Source organism: Manis pentadactyla, chromosome 14 (genome assembly GCF_030020395.1).
Source record: "Manis pentadactyla isolate mManPen7 chromosome 14, mManPen7.hap1, whole genome shotgun sequence".
Taxonomy (NCBI): Eukaryota; Metazoa; Chordata; class Mammalia; order Pholidota; family Manidae; genus Manis; species Manis pentadactyla.
This window is the reverse complement of record NC_080032.1, coordinates 17,579,362-17,600,729: the sequence shown is the minus strand read 5'-3', so window position 1 is coordinate 17,600,729 and position 21,368 is coordinate 17,579,362. Positions and strand designations below refer to the sequence as shown.

Below are 21,368 nucleotides of genomic sequence, written 5' to 3'. Positions count from 1 at the left end.
GTTCCTCCTTGCGCAAATCAGGTCAGTGAACTTATTTTGTCAAATAAATGAGCGCAGCAGACTGCTAAGCTGCTGCAAGACCATTCGGCTTGGGCTTCCATGCTGGCACTTGGCAGGCTGCAGGCAAGGAACAGGGAGGGTAGGCAGGCACTGAGCGGCTGCCCAGATGAAAGCCTGCCGGGAGAAACTGAGTCCAGCACACGAGGGGGACTCCAAGCCTGGAGCCTCTGGAGGAGGGAGCACAGCAGATTCCAGCCCCAAACTGTGCCCGCCAGTGGGTCCCGTGGAACACATGGTAATGTCTTTGCATACTGAGGTGCCTCCTGCCCTCAAGCACCATTATGTAGGCCAGATGCTTGACAGAGCTGGTTTTGGGAGAAGCTTGGAGCTCAGATCATCCTCTCACTACACCAGACATCCCAACCTTTTTATGTGCTTTATTATTTCTTAATTTTCTGCATCTAGTGATTCACAAGCATGAATAGCATGCTTAGATCTAGAGCAGGGTTTCCCCAGTCTTTCTCTCAGCTCTCTCAAGAGAGCAGAAGTCGGACGTGACAGGCTTCGTCCTCAGCATGCTTCATGCAGGTCAACTCTGGTAGGTCGCCTATAATTTATTGTGAAGAACATAAAGACTTCTTGCCCCACTATGTAAAAATCAAAGGAAAGGGGATGCAGAAGTGCAAAGCCAGATTTGTGTTCAACTATGAAAGGGCTCTCACCTCTAACCCAGCTTTCACAGGCCAGTGATACAATGAACGTGTACTTTCCTGCAGTTATTAGCTGTAATTGTATTAAATCAATCCAAAAGGAACTGCTTTAAAATAACACATACAGCAGGATTCCGCTTGAGTTGTGGACTAAACCAAAACACACATTTATGTACAAAATATAGGCAAAATTTTACACCGAAAGTTGAATGGTTATGGCACAATTTAATTTCTTTGTAATTTCATACATGTGGAAGTGTAATTTTCTACATTTCAAGGTTTCTGCCTTGTAATCACCAAAGAAATTAAAGGAAAAGCTTTTACTGAGCAACGACTACAGAAGCCCTTATTAGGAATTCCAAGATGCTCTGGGATCTCAGGTTAAGCACATCTAAATAATTTAGCACTGTGTTAAAGTAAGCTACATAGTACAGTTCTGTGCTTCCTGCCAAAAGGCAGCTGTTTTTATGATGGAAAACACAGCAGCTGTTCTCACAGGTGCAGAGCAGCGATACATGATAAGTCAGTCCCAGCAGAGAACACAGTGTCTATTTAAAATCTGAGGAAGAGGCAGAAAATGGTTAGCCCCAGTTGAAATCTTCAGGAGAGAAGCCATGGTTTGCAGAAAATGGGCTCCAGATGGCTGGTCTCCACTTACCCCATGAGAATTGAAGCCAAGGAGCAAACTGCTTGGGAGACAGGGGCTCCGAGCTTGCTTTAAAGCATGGTGGGATCTTTGGCAAGCCACAGAAATCAGAATTCTCAATCTACAAGATACCTTAGCAATTACCCTCATTTGGTAAACAAAACCAGACATTAATTTACTCTAGGTCATTAATGCCTGTGCTCTCGTCAATAAAATCAGGGTGCTACTTCCCTACGTTGTACTTCTGTTGAAACACACACACACCCCTCCTTAGTTAATAGTGAGGTGTAGCCAACATAATCTGAAATCCTGAATTTCACGGATAGTCAACACCACCTCTGATCCTGTGAAGACCTGTAGGCAAGCTGACCAGAGCTTGCCTACTCTATCCTACATAAAAAGCTTACAAATTTAAGAAGTCTAAAGACTGAAGGAACTATTTTTATTTACCCTATCAAAAATGTTGAAGGTACCCACTTTCAACAATAACAATGCACTTAACAATCCATCTCTAGCAGTGATGTTTTGGTTCAGCTGTGTCCACAGAATATGAAATCTTGAGAAATAAAACCAGACCTCTGTTCATATATCTGATTAGCTGCTTCATCTGTTGGTTCTAACTGGCCAGTTGTTTTGTTTCATTATATTAAAGGCTGTACTTCCATTTTAGAGAAAGTTCAGCCTTAACATCAGACACGAATCAAGCTGTGCGCACAAAGTGACTGACGAGGTCCTGCAAGGACACGGAGTCAGCTGCGTGAACATGACCCACGCTGCTCTCCCCAGACAGCAGACTGCCCGTCCACCTGCTCCCCTTCACATCTGTGAAAGCAGACAGGTCAAGGAACGTCACGGACACCTGACTGAATGACAGAAGGGATACCGGCCCCACAGTGTACTCACACCATGACCCACTATGCATGGAAAAGTCCACAAAGGGCCCGGGTGGTGTGGGGATGCCCTGCAAGTCAGGAAAAGCCCTTGTGTAGGGAAGAACTCTCATGATCCACCAGCTTCATTTTTTTTTTAATTACCACAATTTACTTATGTGGTGTCTTTTTATAGTAATATGACTAGCTTTCCAAATGGAATCTGTAATGGCATTTCCCATCTCCCCCCGCAAAAGTCACTCATGCAAACAGCTGCTGTAGAAGGACCGGGGAGAGCAAATCTATTGTGGATGGAAGGGGGCTGTTTAGAAACTTCCAAGTCATTCTGCAGACAGGAAGGTGTCTGCACGTGGATTATGTTGTGTGCAAAGGACAACATGGCAGAGTAGTAATGCCGCTCCTGGAGGCAGCACTGGGCTGGTAGAGACCTGCGAGGAAGTAACAGATCCTACGGGATTTCAGAGTAATTTAATCAGCAGCACTTCAGCACAACAGAAAGTAAGGGCAGGGAAATAACAGAGTCGCCTCTCAGCTCCTCATAGCTCTTCCCTTCAACCTACAGGGCAAACATGACCCGAGAATAAGGCCTTTCCACCTCAGCGATGTGGACATTTGGAGCTGGATTGTTCCATGTCATGGGCGCTGTCCTATGCACTGTGCAATGGTTAGCAGGGTCCCCTGGCCTCCACCCACCAGGGGCACTACCCCCCCGACTGGTGACCTATGTCTAGAGACATTGCCAAATGTCCCCTGGGGGAAAGCTGCTGCCCTAGATCAACTGGAAAAGTTAGTTTGTTAACATATGAACTACTTGTTTCTGAGTAATACAGGCTGAGAAAGAGAAGAAAAAGAGTTTAAGGCTTCCTTCGTTTAAAAATGCTTTGTGAGAAAAATTGGCCAGGGTCATAGACAGGCAGTTCACATCTGAATGATAAACGGCCAAAATGTGGAAAAGTTTCACCTCACTAGAAATTAAATGAATACAAATTAGAACATTGAGATCCATTATCAAAGTTAAAAAATGGTAGTACAGGGTTCCCAGGGATGGCAAAAGAGAAAACTCCCATGTTAGGTGACAAGTGAGAGTAACAACCGGTGAAAATAGTTACCAGGTGAATATGCAAAGCTGTATGTAAAAGTACAACATCAGTGTGTCATCTGTAGTGTAAAACAAGCAATGGTAAACGCTAAAGGTTCTCAGAAGGGGATGATAACATTACTGTATATCCATGAAATCGATAAACAGTCATTAAAAATTATACAGGCCTGTTTGTTTCACAGAAAGACGTCCACTATAGGACTGTCTTCAACAGGAAAAAGTGCTCTCCTTCCTGCATAAAGTCACGAGGGAAGAGAGGGAAGATTGCGGCTGATTATCTAGGGTTGTGTGAGTTTAGGTGATTCCTTTTACCCAAACATATTTCTGAGTTGTCTGAAATTTTTTATCTTCCACTTGAGCTCTTCAAAATTGTAATAAAATTCATACCAAGAGCTTTATGATTGCCACCGTTCACCCAAGGTGCCCAGCTTCCAGATTACCTGACATCACTCCCTGCTAGGTTGCAGACACGTTTTGTGTCCACCGAGCTTCACTCACACGCACACCTCTTGACAATGCTGTGAGGCACAGATGTGGTCCCACTTTATAGATTAAGGAACTGAGGCTCAGAAAAAGAAAGTGCCCAAGGCCACACTGTTGTTAAGTAGTACATATTAACTATGAGGCAGAATTCTCACTGGGCTGCAAGAAAACAAGCAACGTCTCTGCACATTCAGCTTGTCCATAAATGCCAGTGAAAGGAAAAGCTTTGCAAACTGTGCAGGCTTCCCAACAGCACCTCACAGTCACACCAATTGAGGCACTCCGCTCCGGCAGAGGGCCCGGGTCAGCTCTGGCGAGTGAGCTGAAAGCTGCAATCCCTGCTCTAAAATCCTATTCCCTGCTTTTCCAAGTGCTGCCAAGCTTGCCCTTCAATGCCAGCTTCACATCACCGGGTCTGGGGCCACCCCGAGTCCCGGGCCTGATGGAGGCAGGTCGTTCCTTTGTGCATGCCTGCCCCAGAGCCCTCTGTGCACTCCACGGTGCCCTTCCCTGTTTCGACATAGCTCTATGCTCCAGCAGCAAGGGGATAGCAATTCTGATTCAGAATTGGGAGGAAATTCTGTCAATTATCCTATTACCTTTAGCCTCAAAAAACTTCATAAATTTTTTCTTAACTAAAGGTATTTTCATCCTTTGATCTTCTCCTAAAATCTCAATATGTATCAGGCACTTTGCTAGGCTCTGGACATAGAAAATTAAGACAGGTCCCTAATTCTAGAAACCCTTAGTCAAGGGAACCAGAAACAAACTGAAGAAAGGAGAGCAGGGAGGGGTCCTGGGCTGGAAGGCAGCAGTGGGGGTACTGGACATTCCAGGTCCCTTGGTGGCTTCATTATGTAGTCTGTAGCGCCATGAGTTTCCAAAACAGTGAACATGCCTCTAATTGACTTAAGTACAAAAAACACATTCCAGGGCCAAATGAAAATGACTCTTGTATTAATGACCCAATTTGGCTATTTATGCCACCTCTCCCCTCTTTTGGCTCAAACCACTGAAATCTATACACTCTTATGTATAGATGTTTATGGGTGAGTCAGCCTGGAAACTGGCATGGAAGGGTGGCCAGTTTTGGGGCAGGGAACAGTGGAGCTGGAGGTGGAGATGAGGTTCTTGTTTTGGTTCAGTTAAATCTCAGTGGGAAGTCACTTCACCTCTACTCCCTCATTTATGAGGTGGGAATACAAGCAAGCTCAACTCTCTACCACACAGTTGTAGATGCAATGAAAGCACTGGAAATGCAAAACATGCTAGCCAGTAATTCGCGTACAAAGTAAACAGGCACAGGTTGACCTTTCATATAAACTGTTTTCACATTAAATCTATGTTATATTGCTCAAGAGTTCAGAAAAGCTCAGAGGAGAGGCTGATGCAGTGACAACTCACAGAAGACAGATTCAAATAACAGACTTGGGTCACCAAAAAGAATGAGATGGCAAAACACCCAGACATACACATTTCTTTTACAGAGAGTTTGATTTAGCACCAGTGAAAACATAGAGAACTCAAAAAGTACAATACAAACTGAACAGATTACTTGGGATCTAACATTTAAAAAAATCACCAGTTTACCCTCTAAGGAAGCTTATTCAGGGGAACAAACTACTTTGGGAAGGTAGTGTAAGCATGTTACCAGGGTGCTAAGGGAAATTAATGCTACATACAGCAGGAACATACTGGAATGCAAACATGGCCCAAAGAAAAAGCTCCCCTGGCAAGAAAAAACAAAAACGCTGAAAGCTGATGGTAAACTGGTGCCCAGTGCCAAGTTCAACAACTCAAACTACCAGAAAAATGAAAAAGGTCTCGCCCAATCCTGGGGCCAGTGAGGGACTCCAGGAAGAGCTAGGCGTCAACGTGACTCCTTGGAGCAAAAAGCCATACTGTTCAAGGGGCACGACGTCTTGATCTGAGGACCAAATACTCTTGGCCTTGAGCCAGAGAGCTTTAGTATTGCACTAGAACCGGGGTGGGGGTGCCTTGAGCGTGTGGGCCAGCAATCTGCACATCCGGACTCATCTCACTGAGAGTAAACAAGGGTCTCTTACAGTAGCTTCTTGATGGGAACTTCGACTGTTGTCTTCTTCGCAAATCACAGGGAAACTGAATATCTGTACCTGTTACACCTCCTAAAGCTGAAAGCAGTAAAGGATGCCTGCTTAGAGCCAGTCGCCAGAAGTATCTCCACTTAGGAATCGCCTTGACACTGTGTTCCCATGACAAGAGAGGAAAGGAGGCTGCCGGTGGTCTTCCTGGGGCTCCTGCTGTGCACAGCCGAGCAGAGCACAGTCATTTCAACAGTGCCAGTGCAAACGAAAACAAGTCCTCCAGGACAGTCAAGTCAGTCCTCACACGTAGCTATACAACCATATCCAGATACCACCAGTCAAAAACCTGAGAGCACGTGGGGCCAGCCTCTCAACAGCTGATACAGGATCAGAACGGAACCGTGCCTCTGCGTCTGCAGACAGTTCTAGATGTCAGGGTAATGGTGCTCAGGGCCCCACTCCTGAAGATGCTATTAAATCAAAGCTGAACAGAACTACATTGAGAGAACATGCGGGTTCAATTATTGGGGTGATTTAACTCGTGAAACCCAAGAACACACAAAACAACTTCCTTGAGTATATTCGACTACCAAGGCAAGGCATTTTCCTACATAAAACATAACTTTCCCACTACTCCAAAGAAGTCCAATAAATAACTTTACAGGGAAGGGCCCAATAGGGCCCCAGCAGCTGCAACGGCAGAGGTGCCTGGAGCGATCCCACCTCCATGAGCCTGCCCGCAGTTTTGTCTTTTTTGAGTGTGAGTCGTTGGCCTTTGAGAGAACAGTTCTGTCAGGTAAAGCCAGATGGTGAGTAAAGCAACACGAGACATAGACAAAGTCAAGGCTTCCATGAGATGGCACTCTTCTTGCATTGAAGCAAGGCTTCAGGCCCCAGGCTCTTCAGCAGTGCCCGCGCCGTCCTCTGTGCCCCTCATGCAGGGAAGAGCTCAGGGGGGCTCTCTCCATAGCAGTACTTTGCTATGGGATCCCGGTAGGTGTTCTCGTGCTGCACGCTCTGTTGGCAAAACGGGGGAGACAACAAGAGCGCCATGAGAGCAAGCTTCACACTCCGCCCTCGGCACAGCCAGACTCAAGCAGGACTGCTGTCAGACAACTCCCTGCGGGGCCTGGACCCATCCATCTCAAGCCACTACAAGGCTCCGGGGCACTTGCTGTAACGCAGGCGGATCCTCGACACAGAACGCTAATGAAGAGCAAGAAAATGGACACGTGTTGCTGTGTGGCTGTTTTTTCTTAAGGACACTAGTGAATGTTGCACACCACGAACCGAGACCTGGGCAACTGAAAACAACTATTTTTTTCTCAAATTATTTTGAGTCATATTAAAATCAAGCGGGTGTTTTGCACCTGATTCTGTGCTTCAGAGAAATTCAGCTCCTGGTAGCGAACCCTGCAGAGATGAAGGAGATGCACTTCACATCACTTCCATGAAGTTTTAGGTCCCTAAAGGTTTGGCACACGAGCCAAATCCCACAGTGCCGCACAAGCCTCACTTGGCCAAGCAACTGGTAAGTACGATTTCACCCAGGCCTTCATCCCTGATGGTTGATCTGTTCAGCAGTTTGTTTGCACACAGGCAACCTGAGTTTTTGGCTGGTCTAGAGGTATTAATTAGCCTAAGACCAAAGCTAAGCATCTAAATTGTTAAGTATTAATCCAATTTACAGATACACAGCCAAATCCTCTCTTTGGGATACTGCTATCAAAACAAACTGGCAACTGGGAAATCTCTCTTTATGATAAAAAGACAAAGAAAGTTTAGCATCTTTGCTCAAGATTAGAAATAACTCCTGGGTTTTATCAGTTAAGGAAAGAAAATATTTTGCCTTGTCTAAAATTTCTCAGAATGAGAAAGAACCTGAACCAAAATGAATCATGTGCTCAGCCTTCCTCCACATTCCCTTACAGCACATTCAAGGGGAGCTCTTCCAGCAGCACACGACCATCAGGAATTTCTTCCTGTTTTCAGATGCACATTAGAATCCCTGAAACATTTACCCAGTGATGCAGAGTGCTCCAAGAGCAGGCCAGAGACAGAATAAGCGGCGTAAAATCAAAAGGTAGATGACAGCAGTCTGGCAAAGGGCCCAAGAGTTCCAGGGAATGACGAATGAGTCACTTATCAGACAAAGCCAGTACAATCTTGGACACACCATGAAGACAAGCCAGAAGAAACGTGCTGGTTTTGTAACAGACACTGTCTGGTGATTTTACAGAGAGCTCTGACCACTGCCCAACCACAAAAGCTCAGAGCCAAGGAGACAGCGTGTGGGCAGGGCAGGAGGCTTTCAGGCGCTGTTGGCAGTGGGTGCGGCGTTTGTGACCAAAGAGCAAAGCGTCAAATGACAGCATGTGAGAAAGCATCGAGGGCTGGACAACCTACCAATTTCTTTGTGTATTTTTAAACACCCACCTGCCCCATCCCCTTGAATCCTAATAAAAACCACAACTCTGTCCCAGAACAAATCACCACTTACTTCAAACAAGTGGTTGCTGGAATGCTTTAGTCACATTTCAGTCAAAGATGGAAGGAGAGAACTTCTCTCAAGAACTGGACCATTAGGACTCCACCCAGACTAAAGTAATTTTGAGATTCCACTTGAACTGCAGATATGCCAGTCAGACAGGGGAACTGCAGGCTGATTAGACCTTGATTTAATAGAAATATGGCACTTCCCTAGCTTGTATAAACCCCATGTTGACATTCTAACTACTATCATTCCACCAAACAGAGCTTGACACGGCTTCACTTGAATCTCTTCTCCGCTGTCACCCACCAAAAGGCCCCCAGTGCATGTTTTCGAGTTTTATTCTAGACCCTGACTCCTCCCACCCACCCATCCCCCAGCTAGAGCCATGACAGTTTCTTACCTGGGATGAGGTCCTGCATTTAGCCAGACACAATTCAAAGTGATCTTCGACTGCCATAAAGAGGTTCTGGAATGCCACGGCTGCCCGGCTGAGGAAGCGCTCCAAGAGAAGTTGCTATGGAAACAAAAGTTAGCATCTGTCGTAAGTTCCAGGCTCAGCAGCACAAGGTAACTTGGATATTCCACCTAAACTAAGAAACTGCTGATATGGGAAAGGGACACAGAGAGAGACAGAGCAAGCTCAAGGGAGCACTCACAAGCACCACTACCTCAGTCAACAGGCACCTGACTAGCAGTATGGGGCCCATTCTGCTAAAGAACCATCCAAGTAACTGGAACCACCACTGCCTTTCCTTGTTGTAGACCAAGGCTATTTCACAGCAGCATTTCCGACGCCTACAAAGTTCCCTTCTGAGTTCTATTTTTAAAAGAATCTCAAATGAAGACTCCAAAGTTCTCATAAAATAAAGGCAGAAAGAAAACAATGTTGTAGGATGAGGAGCAACTCCGCATACCTTATTAGGCTGCAGGCAGCAGGACACGCAGTACTCGTATGTGCCACAGCAGCCATTGGACAGGCAGCCGTCACAGCGGTACTGCTTTGTGCTGGGGACGTTGATGTTACAGCAGCCATTCACCAGCAAATCCTTCCTTTCACAAACGTATCCTGAAAGTCAGAGACGAAGCCGAGTATAAGCCAGCAATCCCCCCACTTTTCTCCAGGGGTCATCACAAAGCAGCAGGTGAAGCACCATGTGCAGAGACACAGAGAGACAGCAACCGCAGCCTGGGGCATCCCAAGAATAGCAGAGGCAGCAATGAGACACAGTGGGAATAGGGCTTGCTTTTCCATGTGAAGCTTTACAGGAAACGTGGACTCCCATATGGTAAATAGGTTACATGTCCTAATCTACCTAACACCACCTTTTTTAGACTGTTGGCATGTGTTTGACTTAATCATCATGTCAAGTCACACCTGTGTTTTCCTTTCATCTGTGGCTAAAGAAAAATGGCATTCTTTTTCAAACAAAAATCTGAAAATGAGAAAAACCAGGGCATATATTCCCAAAACTGAGATCCTTCTAGATTAAAAAAAAACAAGACTCCCCTCCCACCCCCAGGTTTTACAAATAATCTTTTACATGCTTACCATTTATTTAGTAGTTTGGAGGGTTTTTTAAATAGAGGTAGTCACACCTAACCTTTAGAAACGGCCAGACTGTTTGTAAATGTACATGCCAGGGAGTCAGTTACCCCTCAGCATTAGGGAAAGCCAGTTCTCCAGTACCCAAGAAAGAAAAATCCTCCTAATCCCACAACCCACAACCCCACCATTTATACACACATGCTCCCTCCAACCCAGTCAATCCATCCTCGACTTTAAGGAAAGGATCTCCTTGTAAAAGTAATGTACTCTTCAGAGCTGCTAAACAGACATTTCTCCACATCCTTCTGGGAGTGGGACAAAATAATGTAAGAGGATGAGGGACACTTGGCCCTTGGTAAACTCCCAGGTGCATGCACGGCCCCCAGGTGCGGAGCAGCTGCTCCCTGCATTATTCCATTCCAGATGCCCCAGCTTCCTAATCCTCAGAGAATGAGACCTGGTGAAGTATAAGGTGTTTTCAGAAACTGCTCTGGAAAACATTGTCTGTGTGGAAGCAGAAGGCTCTGGTAAAACAACAACGCAAGAGTCTAAAAGGGCCCTCATTGAACACTTGGCAAACTGAGGCCTTGAAAGAACCTGATCTCAGTCTCCTGAGAACTGGTGCTTTATGCTGCTGTTTTTAATTACGCCACTCTGACCTCTAAATTAAGATGTTGATGATTCTAACGTCATACAAGAAATGTTTCTGGCTTCCTAACTATTCTTACTTTCTTCACAGGAATGATAAACAAACAAACAAAATCTAAGTTAGCCAGCACATTTCTCAAAAATCTGCCAAAAGAATAAACACACAGTAATCTTATCACCTCTATGTCAGGAAGATGCAAAATATTACATGACCAAACTCCACTTACTGAAATACCTTTGTTCTTTGTATCCCTTCTCCACATTTTAAGTGTCAGCATGTATGCCCCCCTCCCTTTTTTTAATCTCAGGTCTCCTTTTTCTCCCCAGTACTAACTGCCAGTATTTAGCAACTAATTTCTCAAAGACAACTCATCGATATTTGTCCTTTTGCATTATTAATGTACTCATGCAAATATTACTTCCAACGAGGGTCCTGTAAGATCATAGCCTCAGAGTGTGTGCGCCTATTGACTGACAAGTTAACTTCTAGCCTTTGAAAAGTTTGTAATTTTAATTGGTTGTCTTATTTAACAACATATTACCCTGTTAAGAGATATAAACTTCTAGCTATAAAATAACAAAAACAAAAAAACCCATGTTACCCTGGCAGTATTCATGGTGGCACCTGCTTGCTAAAAGGCAAAAATTCCTACAAGCTTTATTAAACTACTTGTCTCTTCTCCCACCTTCCTGGAGGCAAAATAAAAACTGTGGCTCTTGGAATTTGATTGTTTGATTCTTGGGAACGTTTTTACTTAAGAAGTCAGAGAGTCAGTCTCAATTGAATCAATCAGAGGAAACTATTCTTTTGCCTGCTCTGACAAAAGAAAATGACAAACTACCATTCACAGTCTAATATTAAACAGTAAAGCCAAAGCAGAAGATTTTATCTTTTCTCACTGAGGTGTCATACAAACAAAATGGTGTATAAGAAAAAAAGCACCAGACGCCAAGTTCAGTCCCACACCTAGATCTGCCCAACAGCTTGCTGTGTCATCTTATAGAAGGAACTGCCCTTCACCAAACTTAACTCTGGTGAAAAAAGAACCAGGTTATTTGCAATATTACTTGCTTTTTCAATGTTATCTTACAAACAGAGCTTGGCATTAACATCACTGCTGAGATTTTTGTGCATTTTTGCGCAAAAATTTCCAGCTCTTCTACCCTCGGTACGTGGTTTTCCACTGATTTCTTCCTTTAATTACAAATAATCTTATCTAGTCTGATATCTTTGAGATCTTTTTGGAAAAGTTTTGGTTTTTGTATTTTGCTGGGGATGCAAACGTGTTTAAAGAAACAATAAGGCACTAAGGGTTTCAATTCACTTTGTTCAGCTTCATCACATTAGATGAAGATTCTAATTCAAGGTTATCTGTGTTAATTTCAGCATTGCTATGTTCTTCATCCATCTGCTCTGAGAACTCTTTTAAAATAGAGTACAATGTACTATTGCAAACAAGCAGGTTATTTGCAAACCACCAGATGAAAAAAGCAAAAGAAAAATCTATAAAACAATCAGGGAACTCTGACCCCTGTCTGGATAGTTGACCTTCAGGAAAAGCAGTGATAATCATGTCCTGTTTACGGTCTTTAAAAGAGTCACTGCCATACATCTACCTTGGCAAGTTCCTTAACCTCTCGGTACCTGTGTCTTCACCCAGCGAGGGACAATAGCAATACCTACACTTTCATAGACTGTTGAAAAAATCAAATGAGGAATCCAAAGAGAGCCTTTAGGAAGAGCTCAATTACTGCAGGTGAGCATTAGTGAAAAGGCTGTGCCAGGATTAAAGTGGTAAGGCGCTGGCAGGTCTAATCCAGCCACCTCACCAGCCCAGGGATAGCCTTTCTTTGACTAAAAGGAAGTAAGAAAACTCTGGGAGAAAGCACCAAAACAGACAGACTGATGTTTTCACTGTAAGAGGAACACACTTTTAATGGGTTTATAATTCATTTCAAATTATCCAGTCAGTCCACAAAGTGCATTCCCTAAGTGACAACACAATGTGGATATTATTCAGGTCACCAAAGAGGAAAACTGATTATTCTACAGTTTACCATAAAGATGAGAAGAAAAAATTGGCTGGGAAGAGACTGGCAGGAGTAGCCCAAGGGCTGAGGCGCGATACGATGCTAAAACTTTATGTTACAGGCACAAGGAACTTCAGTTAGAATAATCAAACCAAGCTTCTCTGACATTGACGGGAACCACCAATGGTGAGTAAGGCACGAAAGACGAGATGTGAGAAATGCTGGAAATGAGCAAAGGGAAAGCACTGTATTTAATCAAGCTATAAAACACTACAAATGGGCGGCACAGTGGAGTATCTCCCTGAATGCAGGAGAAGGGGAGCCAGCCTTACCAAGCTCATCTGTGATGAGGCGCTTCCCTTGAATGGAGTTTCGGCATCGGTTGCCCAGCCGGCTGCTATTGCCCAAGTTAAACTGCACTTTCCAGGGAATGGGTTGATCATGGTCTTGAACCTGGAGGAGATTCCGATCTCTCACTGCTCTCTCCTCCTACAAACAGCCCATAAGTGAGAAGGTTAAAGTGTTATTTCTTGCATTTCCACCCATTTTCCCTAGAAATTACAGCAGCAGGACAGAAGCAATATAAAAAAGCCTGCGTAACAGGGATCTGCATAGCTCTGGTATGAGCACCATCTGAGCACAAATCACAAAATAAAATGTAAAATAAACCTGTAGGAGAAAGTAACAGATTAGGGCTACTCTTCAAAACTGGCATACTTACATGAATGGTCCCTGGATTATGTGCACATTACAAATGTATATAGTGTGAATTTTGTGAAAAATTTTGTAGGAAGAAAGTTTTGAACTTTTTCTTTCTGATGGCAAATCATTTAACATACTTTTATATTAAAACAAATACATGGTAGAATAGAATGTAAAATCTGAAACACACTTTTAAAATAGAAAACTTCATAATGTAATGCAATACTGTTGTCAACTACCCTTCAATAAAAATAAAAATAAAAAAAGAAAATAGAAAACTTCAAAGAAATGTTTCAACTGTCATTTCACACACTACCCAAACACATGTAGAGTACAAGATCACCTTCATTTGCAGCTCTGAGTACTAAATCAGCAGTGAATTTATGAGAAATCTGAATTAGGAGGTTAATTTTAGGGGCAAGAAGATGCATGTCAACTTGCAAATTTCTCCTGTTAAGAATACTGAGCATGTAACCCTTACACCATATCTTACACCATACCTTTCTTTACAAAGACATCATTGCCACCTGCCCTTTACCTAGACATATAAAGTGAAGAAATGTTCTAGAGGAGGGAGTTTAGACCTTTTTTGGCCTCCAAGCTGCAGTCAAGCTTTCAAAATGACATTTCCTCTACTATATCTTCCTCCTAAACTATGGAGGAAGGTGCCCAAGTGCTAGATAACAAGCCAAGCATGCAACAGCCTTCTTCTGAATTCTCCAACCGATTGCTGAAAAACAAAACAATTAGAAGATACCCTACTAAAGGCTTTTTATATTTTAAACATTCTACAGCTTTAACAGAGTTCTGTGGCTTTTACCATTAAGAATGATCTGTTATGTGTCACTGTTTCAGAAAAAGGAACTAAAAACCTCCAAAGTTTGATGGCAAAAGTTATACACTGAAAACAATGGAAAAGATCTTTATAGTTACTAAGATTTTGTTAGGAAAATCATCTACATATACTTTGGCACAGCAAACACATTTTTGAGGCCCATCCTATAAGAAAGTACCAATGTGTAATGATGCATCAGGATGTTTATTACAGCATGTTTATAAAATAGAAAAAAACAGGAAACCCACAAAGAGAAATGATTGAATACTGAAATAGCTATAGCTATTAGAGTTATGGCTATTACAAAAAAACCTAGATATGACTAATAATTTTATCTAGAGTGGTACAGTTCTTAAATCTGACTAACACATTAGATTATGTAGGGACTTTAAAACAAATTCTGATTCCTGAGTCCAACTTCAGATTGAATAAAAATCTGTGGATGGGACCTAGAAATCTGTATTTTCAAAGCACCTGGATGACTTTAATACACAGATAAGGTTGTAGGTCACTGGGTATCTGTAGTAGGTCATTAAGTGAAAAAAAGCAAGTTACAAAATAACTTCCATATACTATGTAACACAGTATACTATGATGGTAATCATAATAATACACACATACAGGTTTGTAAGAGCCAAGATAAAGGTATGAGAAGGTAGACTACAGAGTATAAACAAGGTAGGGACATAGGTAATTACTAACATCTCATCATCTTTGGAATAATTTCACTTTAAATTCAAAATAAAATGATAAAAACCTTATTAAAAACATGATTCTCACTAACATAGGAGACACTAAGTGAAAAATCTGTGGGGCTTCTACACTATCCCTGAAACTTCACTTGTAAATCTATGATTATTTCAAAATGAAAAGTTTATTTTTAAAAAATTACCAACATTAAAGCCAAAATTTACCCATGATCCCATCACTTAAATAAAGCTGTATCTATTTTTGCATATTAACTCCTAGCCTCTGACCCCAGCATTTATACTACAAATTAGGATGCTTCACGTTCAGCTCTGCTTGACACTAATTCGATGGTGAACCATTCAAGTATCCACATTATCTTGATAATCACATTTTCAAGGCTATATAATAATCCATCATGTTGATGTGCCATGATTTAGTAATTACATATTCTACAGATCAACATTTAGCTTATCCCAGGTTTTTGTTACCATAGGTAGCACTGCAATAAAAAATGTAGAGTTTTTGTTTTTTCTCTTGAATAATTGGTAATTACTAGAAGCAGTGAATGCTATACAGTACCAGATCCCAAAATTATACATACCAGCCATAATATCACCAGCATTCACACAACAGTGATTACAACTTCACCACCATTACACCAGTACTGGATTTTGTTCTTTAATTTACTTAGTATAAAACAGTCCTTCAAGGAGGCTTTCATTTCTATTCTGTTCCTCCCTTTTGTTTCTTTTAAAGAACTGGCACTAGCAGGAACAGGACAGGTTTTACAAAAACAACATCTGTATTGCTCCACTGCTGCAAGAAGAGGAGCTAAGTGCAGAAGCCTTGGGAATATGGGGCAAATCACTTAGGTGCATCCTGCTTAACCACCTGTAAATTCATACTCCTCTGCTCTGTGAGGACTGCATCAGGGAACTGCATAATCAAGCTGTGTGCAAACTAAACTGAGCTTCAAATGCTGCCCTAGATAAATTAATGGCCATAAAGACCGTTAAGAGGCTGATCAAAGTACAGTAAACTGGATCTACATCAGGGCTAACAGTGCTCTCAACATTACTCTCAAGCTCTCCTGTTTTTCTTCCTGAAAGAAAACAAGAGTTTCGAACAAGTGCTTCCTGGAAGGACTTCTTCTGTACAACTATGGTTCTGGCAAACAGGAAGGCAATTCTCCCAGCACCTGAACTTGTTTTCAAAACTGAATATTCAAGACCTTGCCAAAAGGACTGGGTAAGACTTGTACAATCAGAAGGCATATATACAAAAGGCTGTATCACGTAAGACATAACAGCAAATGCAAGGACAGTACACATTTGCTTTTCTAAAGGTATAGTTTTGCAGAGGGGCTGCTAATCAGGGCCACAGAGTGGATTCTTTCATTGGATATAGGGTTTTAAACCATTCCCAAATGGTTCCACCTACCCTACTAAGTTGTCTCCATTTTAGGCTTCTTTCATACACATTTTTTTCAAAGGTATCAAGTTCTTATAATGCCTTAAGGATATAGAGACAAAGGTAGTCAGGTTCTCTATTCTCAAAGAGCCTCCAGAGCAGTAGATAAAGACGTATGCCCAGAAACCAGTGCAATCAACTACGACAGATGTCCACAAGGGGTAAACCGAGGTACAAATAAGGGAGCAGGAACAAAAAGGAACAATAATAAAAAAAAAAAACATGAAAACTTTCTTCACAAATTTTAAGGAGCTACAGAAATGATTGCATTACTAATGTATATTACTTAACCTCTGATTTAAAAAGGGTATTTTAATAACTCCTGTTTTACAGAGGTTATCATAGGAGTCAAATGGAATAAATGTCCCATTTAAGTAGTAAAGCACTTAAAATATGAAAAATGAAGGAAGAAAATATGCTCACACAACAGTGGATCTCTCTAGATGGTGATATTATGGGTAATTGTTTTCCTCCTTCACCCTGTGCAGTACTTCAGAAACTTTCTGAGAAATACATGCACCTTGGGGATCAGTGGAAAACAAAACAAAAAAAGCCAGACTAGCAACTCTCTTATGATTTATTGTATTTTACTTCAGACAGTATCTAACTCACACACTTAATTTACTACAATTTACATACTTAATTACTTTAAAGCTGAAGATGTTAATATGTTTTCAAGGAGTCTTAGGTTTTCAGGAACTGCACCACTTGAGCACATGCAAGAACATTTATTTCCAAGAGGACTGACTCTTCTGCCTCCAAGACTGGCATTTCTCTCATCTCAGCTCCCACGACTGACAGAGCCCAGCCCTCCTTGCCACTACATCATGGCCTCTTGTTTCACTTTTCTTTGTATCATGAATCATCATCTGAAATAATTTTGCTTATTTCCCATTTCTACTCCATACTCCCTGGCAGAATATAGGCTCTTGGAGAAGAAGTCTTTATCTGCTTTGCCTCCCACTGTATCTCCATCATCCAGGAGACAGTGCCTGGCACACAGTTGGGGTTCACCACACATTTGTTAAATAAATGAACCCAAGTCACTCGGCACCCAATCCTCTTCCCCAATGGCATTCCCACCAGTGTCATGTATTTCTCCTGCACTCCCATCTCTACAGTTTAAACGATCCCCCAAAGCATTAATTAACATGAAAACCAAAGAAAGGAGGAATTCAAAGCAGTGGAGGATAATCAGCTATTCTCTAGGCGAAAAGCCACATCTGCTTGTGTGCTCAGTCTCGCTGAAGCTAAGGGTCATACAAGCTTTACTGTTTTTCTTTTTCACAGCCTCTTCTCAATTACTCCTAACACACACACCAGCCTTACATAGCCCATATCACAGCCCCATTTTATAGATGAAGAACCTGGGGCTAGGCAACCTGCAGCAAACTGGCCTCCAGTCACATAACTCAGGAGTGGCAAACACAGATGTACACAGGAGAGCACCAGTCCCATCAGGCTCCATGTTATTGGTCCCAAGGCCCCTTTACACTTTTAAAAATTATTGAGGACCTCAATATGTGGGTTCATGAGGGTAACAGCTATGATAGTTAATCATATTGGAAGTTCAAAATTAAATTCTTAAAATATTTTAAATTATCTACTCCTTTAAAAATAACAATGAACCCATTTCATGTCAACAGTCTTGTGTGTGTGAAGAAAAACACTTTCCAAAACAAAAAAAGAAATTTGGTGAGGAGAGAAAATGTGTTTACATCTCTGCAAATCTTTTTAATGCCTGGCTTAATGGAAGACAGCTGGGCCCTCATGGCGCCCTCTGCAGGCAGCCTGCGACAGCGTGCTGTTTCAATTGAAGCAAAGGAAGAAAACTACCTCCCAAGAGAAGTGTAGTTGGAAATGGTGGGGGCATTTTTACGGTGTTTCCAGATAATTATGAGTGATCTTTGATATTACATGAAAACTTGACAAGTGTTAAAAATTCACTGATATTACACGAAAACTTGACAAGTGTTAAAATTTCACTGCAAACTAGTACAACCACCTTGGAAAACAGTATGGTAGTTCCTCAAAAAGTGAAACACAAGTTACTATGTGACCCATCAGTTCCTCTCCCAGGACTATACCCAAGAGAACTGGGAACATATTTCCAAACAAAACCCTGTACACCAATGTCCATAGCAGCACTATTCGTAAATGGCCAAAAAGCGGAAACAAGCCAAGTGTGCATTAATTGATGAATGGGCAAAATGTAGTATAAACATACAATGGTGTATTATTCAGTCTTAAGAAGGACATTCTGATTATGCTATAACACGGAAAACACTGGCTTCTAAATTAAAGAAGCCAGACAGAAGGCCACATACCAATTAAGTCCATTTCATGTGAAACACCCAGAACAGGCAAATCCACAGAGACAGCAAGATGAATAGTGGTTTCCTGGGGCTGACAGGTGGGGATAGGGAGGTTACAGCCAAAATGTGTCCCAGGGTTTCCTGGGCTGTGGGGGAATTAGACCCAGAGAAATTTGTAAAACAAAAATTTTGTCAAGAGTTTAAGGAATGACAATCATCCCTCCCCTGCCAAAAACCTGATATGGTCAGAGATCACAAGTGTCAAAAAAAAAAAAGCACACTGTATTTAAAAAAAAGAGGAAGAAGAAAAAGAAGAACATGGTGCACTGGAGTACTTAAAAGGTGGCTGTAGGGAAGGTCACAGAGTAGACAGCATCTGATCAACAGGAAAAATCAGTTGGAGTGTTCCAGACTGAGAAGTAAGGAAAAAAGCCATTCCCATTAAAAAGACTGATTTCCCTGTTCAACCTGTATTTGAGAGCCCAGGAAGTCCCTGACAGTATTTTAGGGGCTGGGATCCTATGAATAACACAGACAAGGCCCCTGTTCTCAAGGAAATTACCTTCTAGAAGGGGAGGGAGGCTGGGTTCGTGATTCCTACCACCAAGGAAATAAACCAGATCTATGGGCAAAGAACTGAAGTAAAAAGGATTGTGTCAACTGGCGTAGCCTGACGCAGTAACAGCATGACCTGAAGTGATGAAAAAGACTCCCCATGAGGAGATCCTGGAACAGAGCCTGGGGTTTCATCTGAGTGCAACAGGAACCCAAAGCACTGCACCCAAGGAAGCGGGGTGCAGTGCTGTGACTGACACCCCTCCCTGCCCCCAGATTACCAACCCTACTGCTGGGTGGAGAAGAGACCAGGGGACCAGAAGGGAAGCCAGAGACCTGTTGGTATGTACTGCAGTGATCCAGACCAGCAGATGGTAGCTCAAGCTAGGGCGGCAGCAGTGACATTAGGGGAAGTGAACATTCAGCACACACCGTGGAGGAGGGAGCAATGTTTTGGATGTAGGGAGCAAGAGAAAGATAGGAAGGAAATATTTGTGGCTTCACTACTTGGTAAGCAAATTTAATGCCACTTAGTGGGCCTGGCAAGAATGCGGAGGAAGTGCTGGTGGTGGAGAATCAAGAGTTGTATTTTGGCCAGGTTTGAGAAGCCTATGACACATGCAAAAAGAGAAGGGAAGTAGGCAACTGGATGAAAGAATTTGGGGTTTTCTGGGTAGTTATAAAGCGGGATATCAACAGCATACAGCTGGTATTTAAACCACAGCACATCAAAGATCACCTGCGTCAGGTAGGGAGGAAAGCAGAGGTCTGAATCCTGGCTCACGACACTCAGAAGTCCACCAGAGAAGGAACAACATGGGACCACAAGATGTGTATGAAGTGGTAGAAAATACAAGTCCCAGAATCGCTTGGTTCACACCATTGTCAACGACCACATCGCGGTCAATAATGAGGCTCAATAATGAGGCGGTCAACACTCGGCTTCTGAGCCTGCCTGAAGTGGGGAATGGTGTAGTTTGCTACCTTCCCTTTTCACCGCTTGCCAGCGATCCACTAACATCAGGGTAACCACACAGTTTATTTATTTCTGTTCATTGTTGTTATTTTATTTACGAACTTGACCCTTGAGCATGAAAAGTGGGTGGTTTTTAATAACTACATCAGAGCGATCGCACAAACCAGGGCTTTATATCCTGATACCCTGTGGTATACTCACCCTTTCTGAAAAACCAAACGCCCAAATTGGATTTCTAAACAAACTTACGCTTTGGGTAACACTTCCAACCACAGCACCTGCCTTTTCTTCCAGAAATTCTCACATGGAAGAAACACTAAGGGGGCGGAGACAGAGAGAGAAAACAGTCCACCCAACCAAGTTATTCACGGAAAAGTACCTCGTGGGTCTTGCTCGAGTCTCCTCGATAGAGCACTGAGCCCGTAAACGCACAAACGCCAGGCACGCCAGCGGGGGCCTCGAAGCGTCCTCTCGCCTCTCGGAGTCTCGGTTTCCCCCCAGCAACCCGGAGACCCCCACCCCCCAGGGCTGCCGCGAGGATGAAGCGAGAAACTCACGCCCCCGTTAAGCGCTGCACCTGGCAGGCAGAAGCACGCAGGTGGCAGCAGTAAGGGTAATAACCGCGGCGGAAGGGCCCACAGCCCTGGGTTTGAGTCCCAACTCTGCCCCTGGCTCACGCAGGCGCCAACGCAGGGGCAGGTCCCTCCGCCCGCCCTCAGTCCCGGGCCGTGGTTCCCGCCTCCCGGGCGCTCCGACAGACCGGCGGCCCGGCTGCGGAGGCAGTTCTCCCGAGGCCGAGGGGGGCCGGACGGCCGGGAGGACTGCCCGCGGCGCCCCGAGCAAACGCTGGAGGGAAGGCGGGCGGGCAGTCACTGACCTGCTTGAAGGTGCTGGTGAGGAAGTAGACGAGCGAAAGCCCGAAGACCAAGGCGAGCACCCACCTCTTCCGCAGGAGCCGGCGCCACACCATGGCCGCCAGGTTCACCATCCCGGCGCGGAGCGGGGCAGGCCCGGGGCCCGGGCGGCATGGCCCCTACGCGGCCGGCGGCCCCATTCCGCACAGCTGGCACCGGCACCGCGGCAGCCAGGGCAGCCAGCTCCCGGCAGCCACCCCGCGCCGCCCCCACGTGACCCCACTCCACGCCCCGCCTCCACACCGCTCGCGTCCAAAGTCGGCCTCGCTCGGCCTCCTCTCCATTGGTCCCTGCGGAG

The 21,368-nt window shown here is 43.7% G+C and overlaps 1 protein-coding gene across 3 annotated transcripts; it reads right to left on the bottom strand.

Moving 5' to 3' along the window:
• Nucleotides 1-915: 915 nt before the first annotated feature.
• On the bottom strand, nt 916-21,292 carry SPRING1 (SREBF pathway regulator in golgi 1). Of its 3 annotated transcripts, none has more exons than XM_036929555.2 (5): nt 21,034-21,290; nt 12,946-13,102; nt 9,303-9,454; nt 8,789-8,902; nt 916-6,911 (listed from the first exon to the last, which is right to left on the bottom strand). In XM_036929555.2, the coding sequence occupies exons 1-5, from the start codon at nt 21,142-21,144 to the stop codon at nt 6,828-6,830; spliced, it is 618 nt and encodes a 205-aa protein (XP_036785450.2). In that variant the 5' UTR covers nt 21,145-21,290; the 3' UTR covers nt 916-6,827. The 3 variants fall into 3 exon arrangements, with proteins under 3 accessions (XP_036785450.2, XP_057348052.1, XP_057348053.1); XM_057492069.1 differs by lacking the exon at nt 916-6,911 and adding an exon at nt 6,938-8,521 and having other exon boundaries at nt 21,034-21,292; XM_057492070.1 differs by lacking the exon at nt 916-6,911 and adding an exon at nt 8,546-8,566 and having other exon boundaries at nt 21,034-21,291.
• Between the last annotated feature and the right edge of the window lie 76 nt (nt 21,293-21,368).

Excerpts from the sequence above, each read along its gene's own strand:
- SPRING1 (XM_036929555.2), bottom strand. The coding sequence starts at position 21,144 with ATGGTGAACCTGGCGGCCATGGTGTGGCGCCGGCTCCTGCGGAAGAGG. Across the intron at positions 8,903-9,302 it reads GCTGCCTGCAGCCTAATAAG|CAACTTCTCTTGGAGCGCTT; the intron begins GTATGCGGAGTT and ends TTGTTTCCATAG. Across the intron at positions 6,912-8,788 it reads AATGCAGGACCTCATCCCAG|AGCGTGCAGCACGAGAACAC; the intron begins GTAAGAAACTGT and ends TTTTGCCAACAG.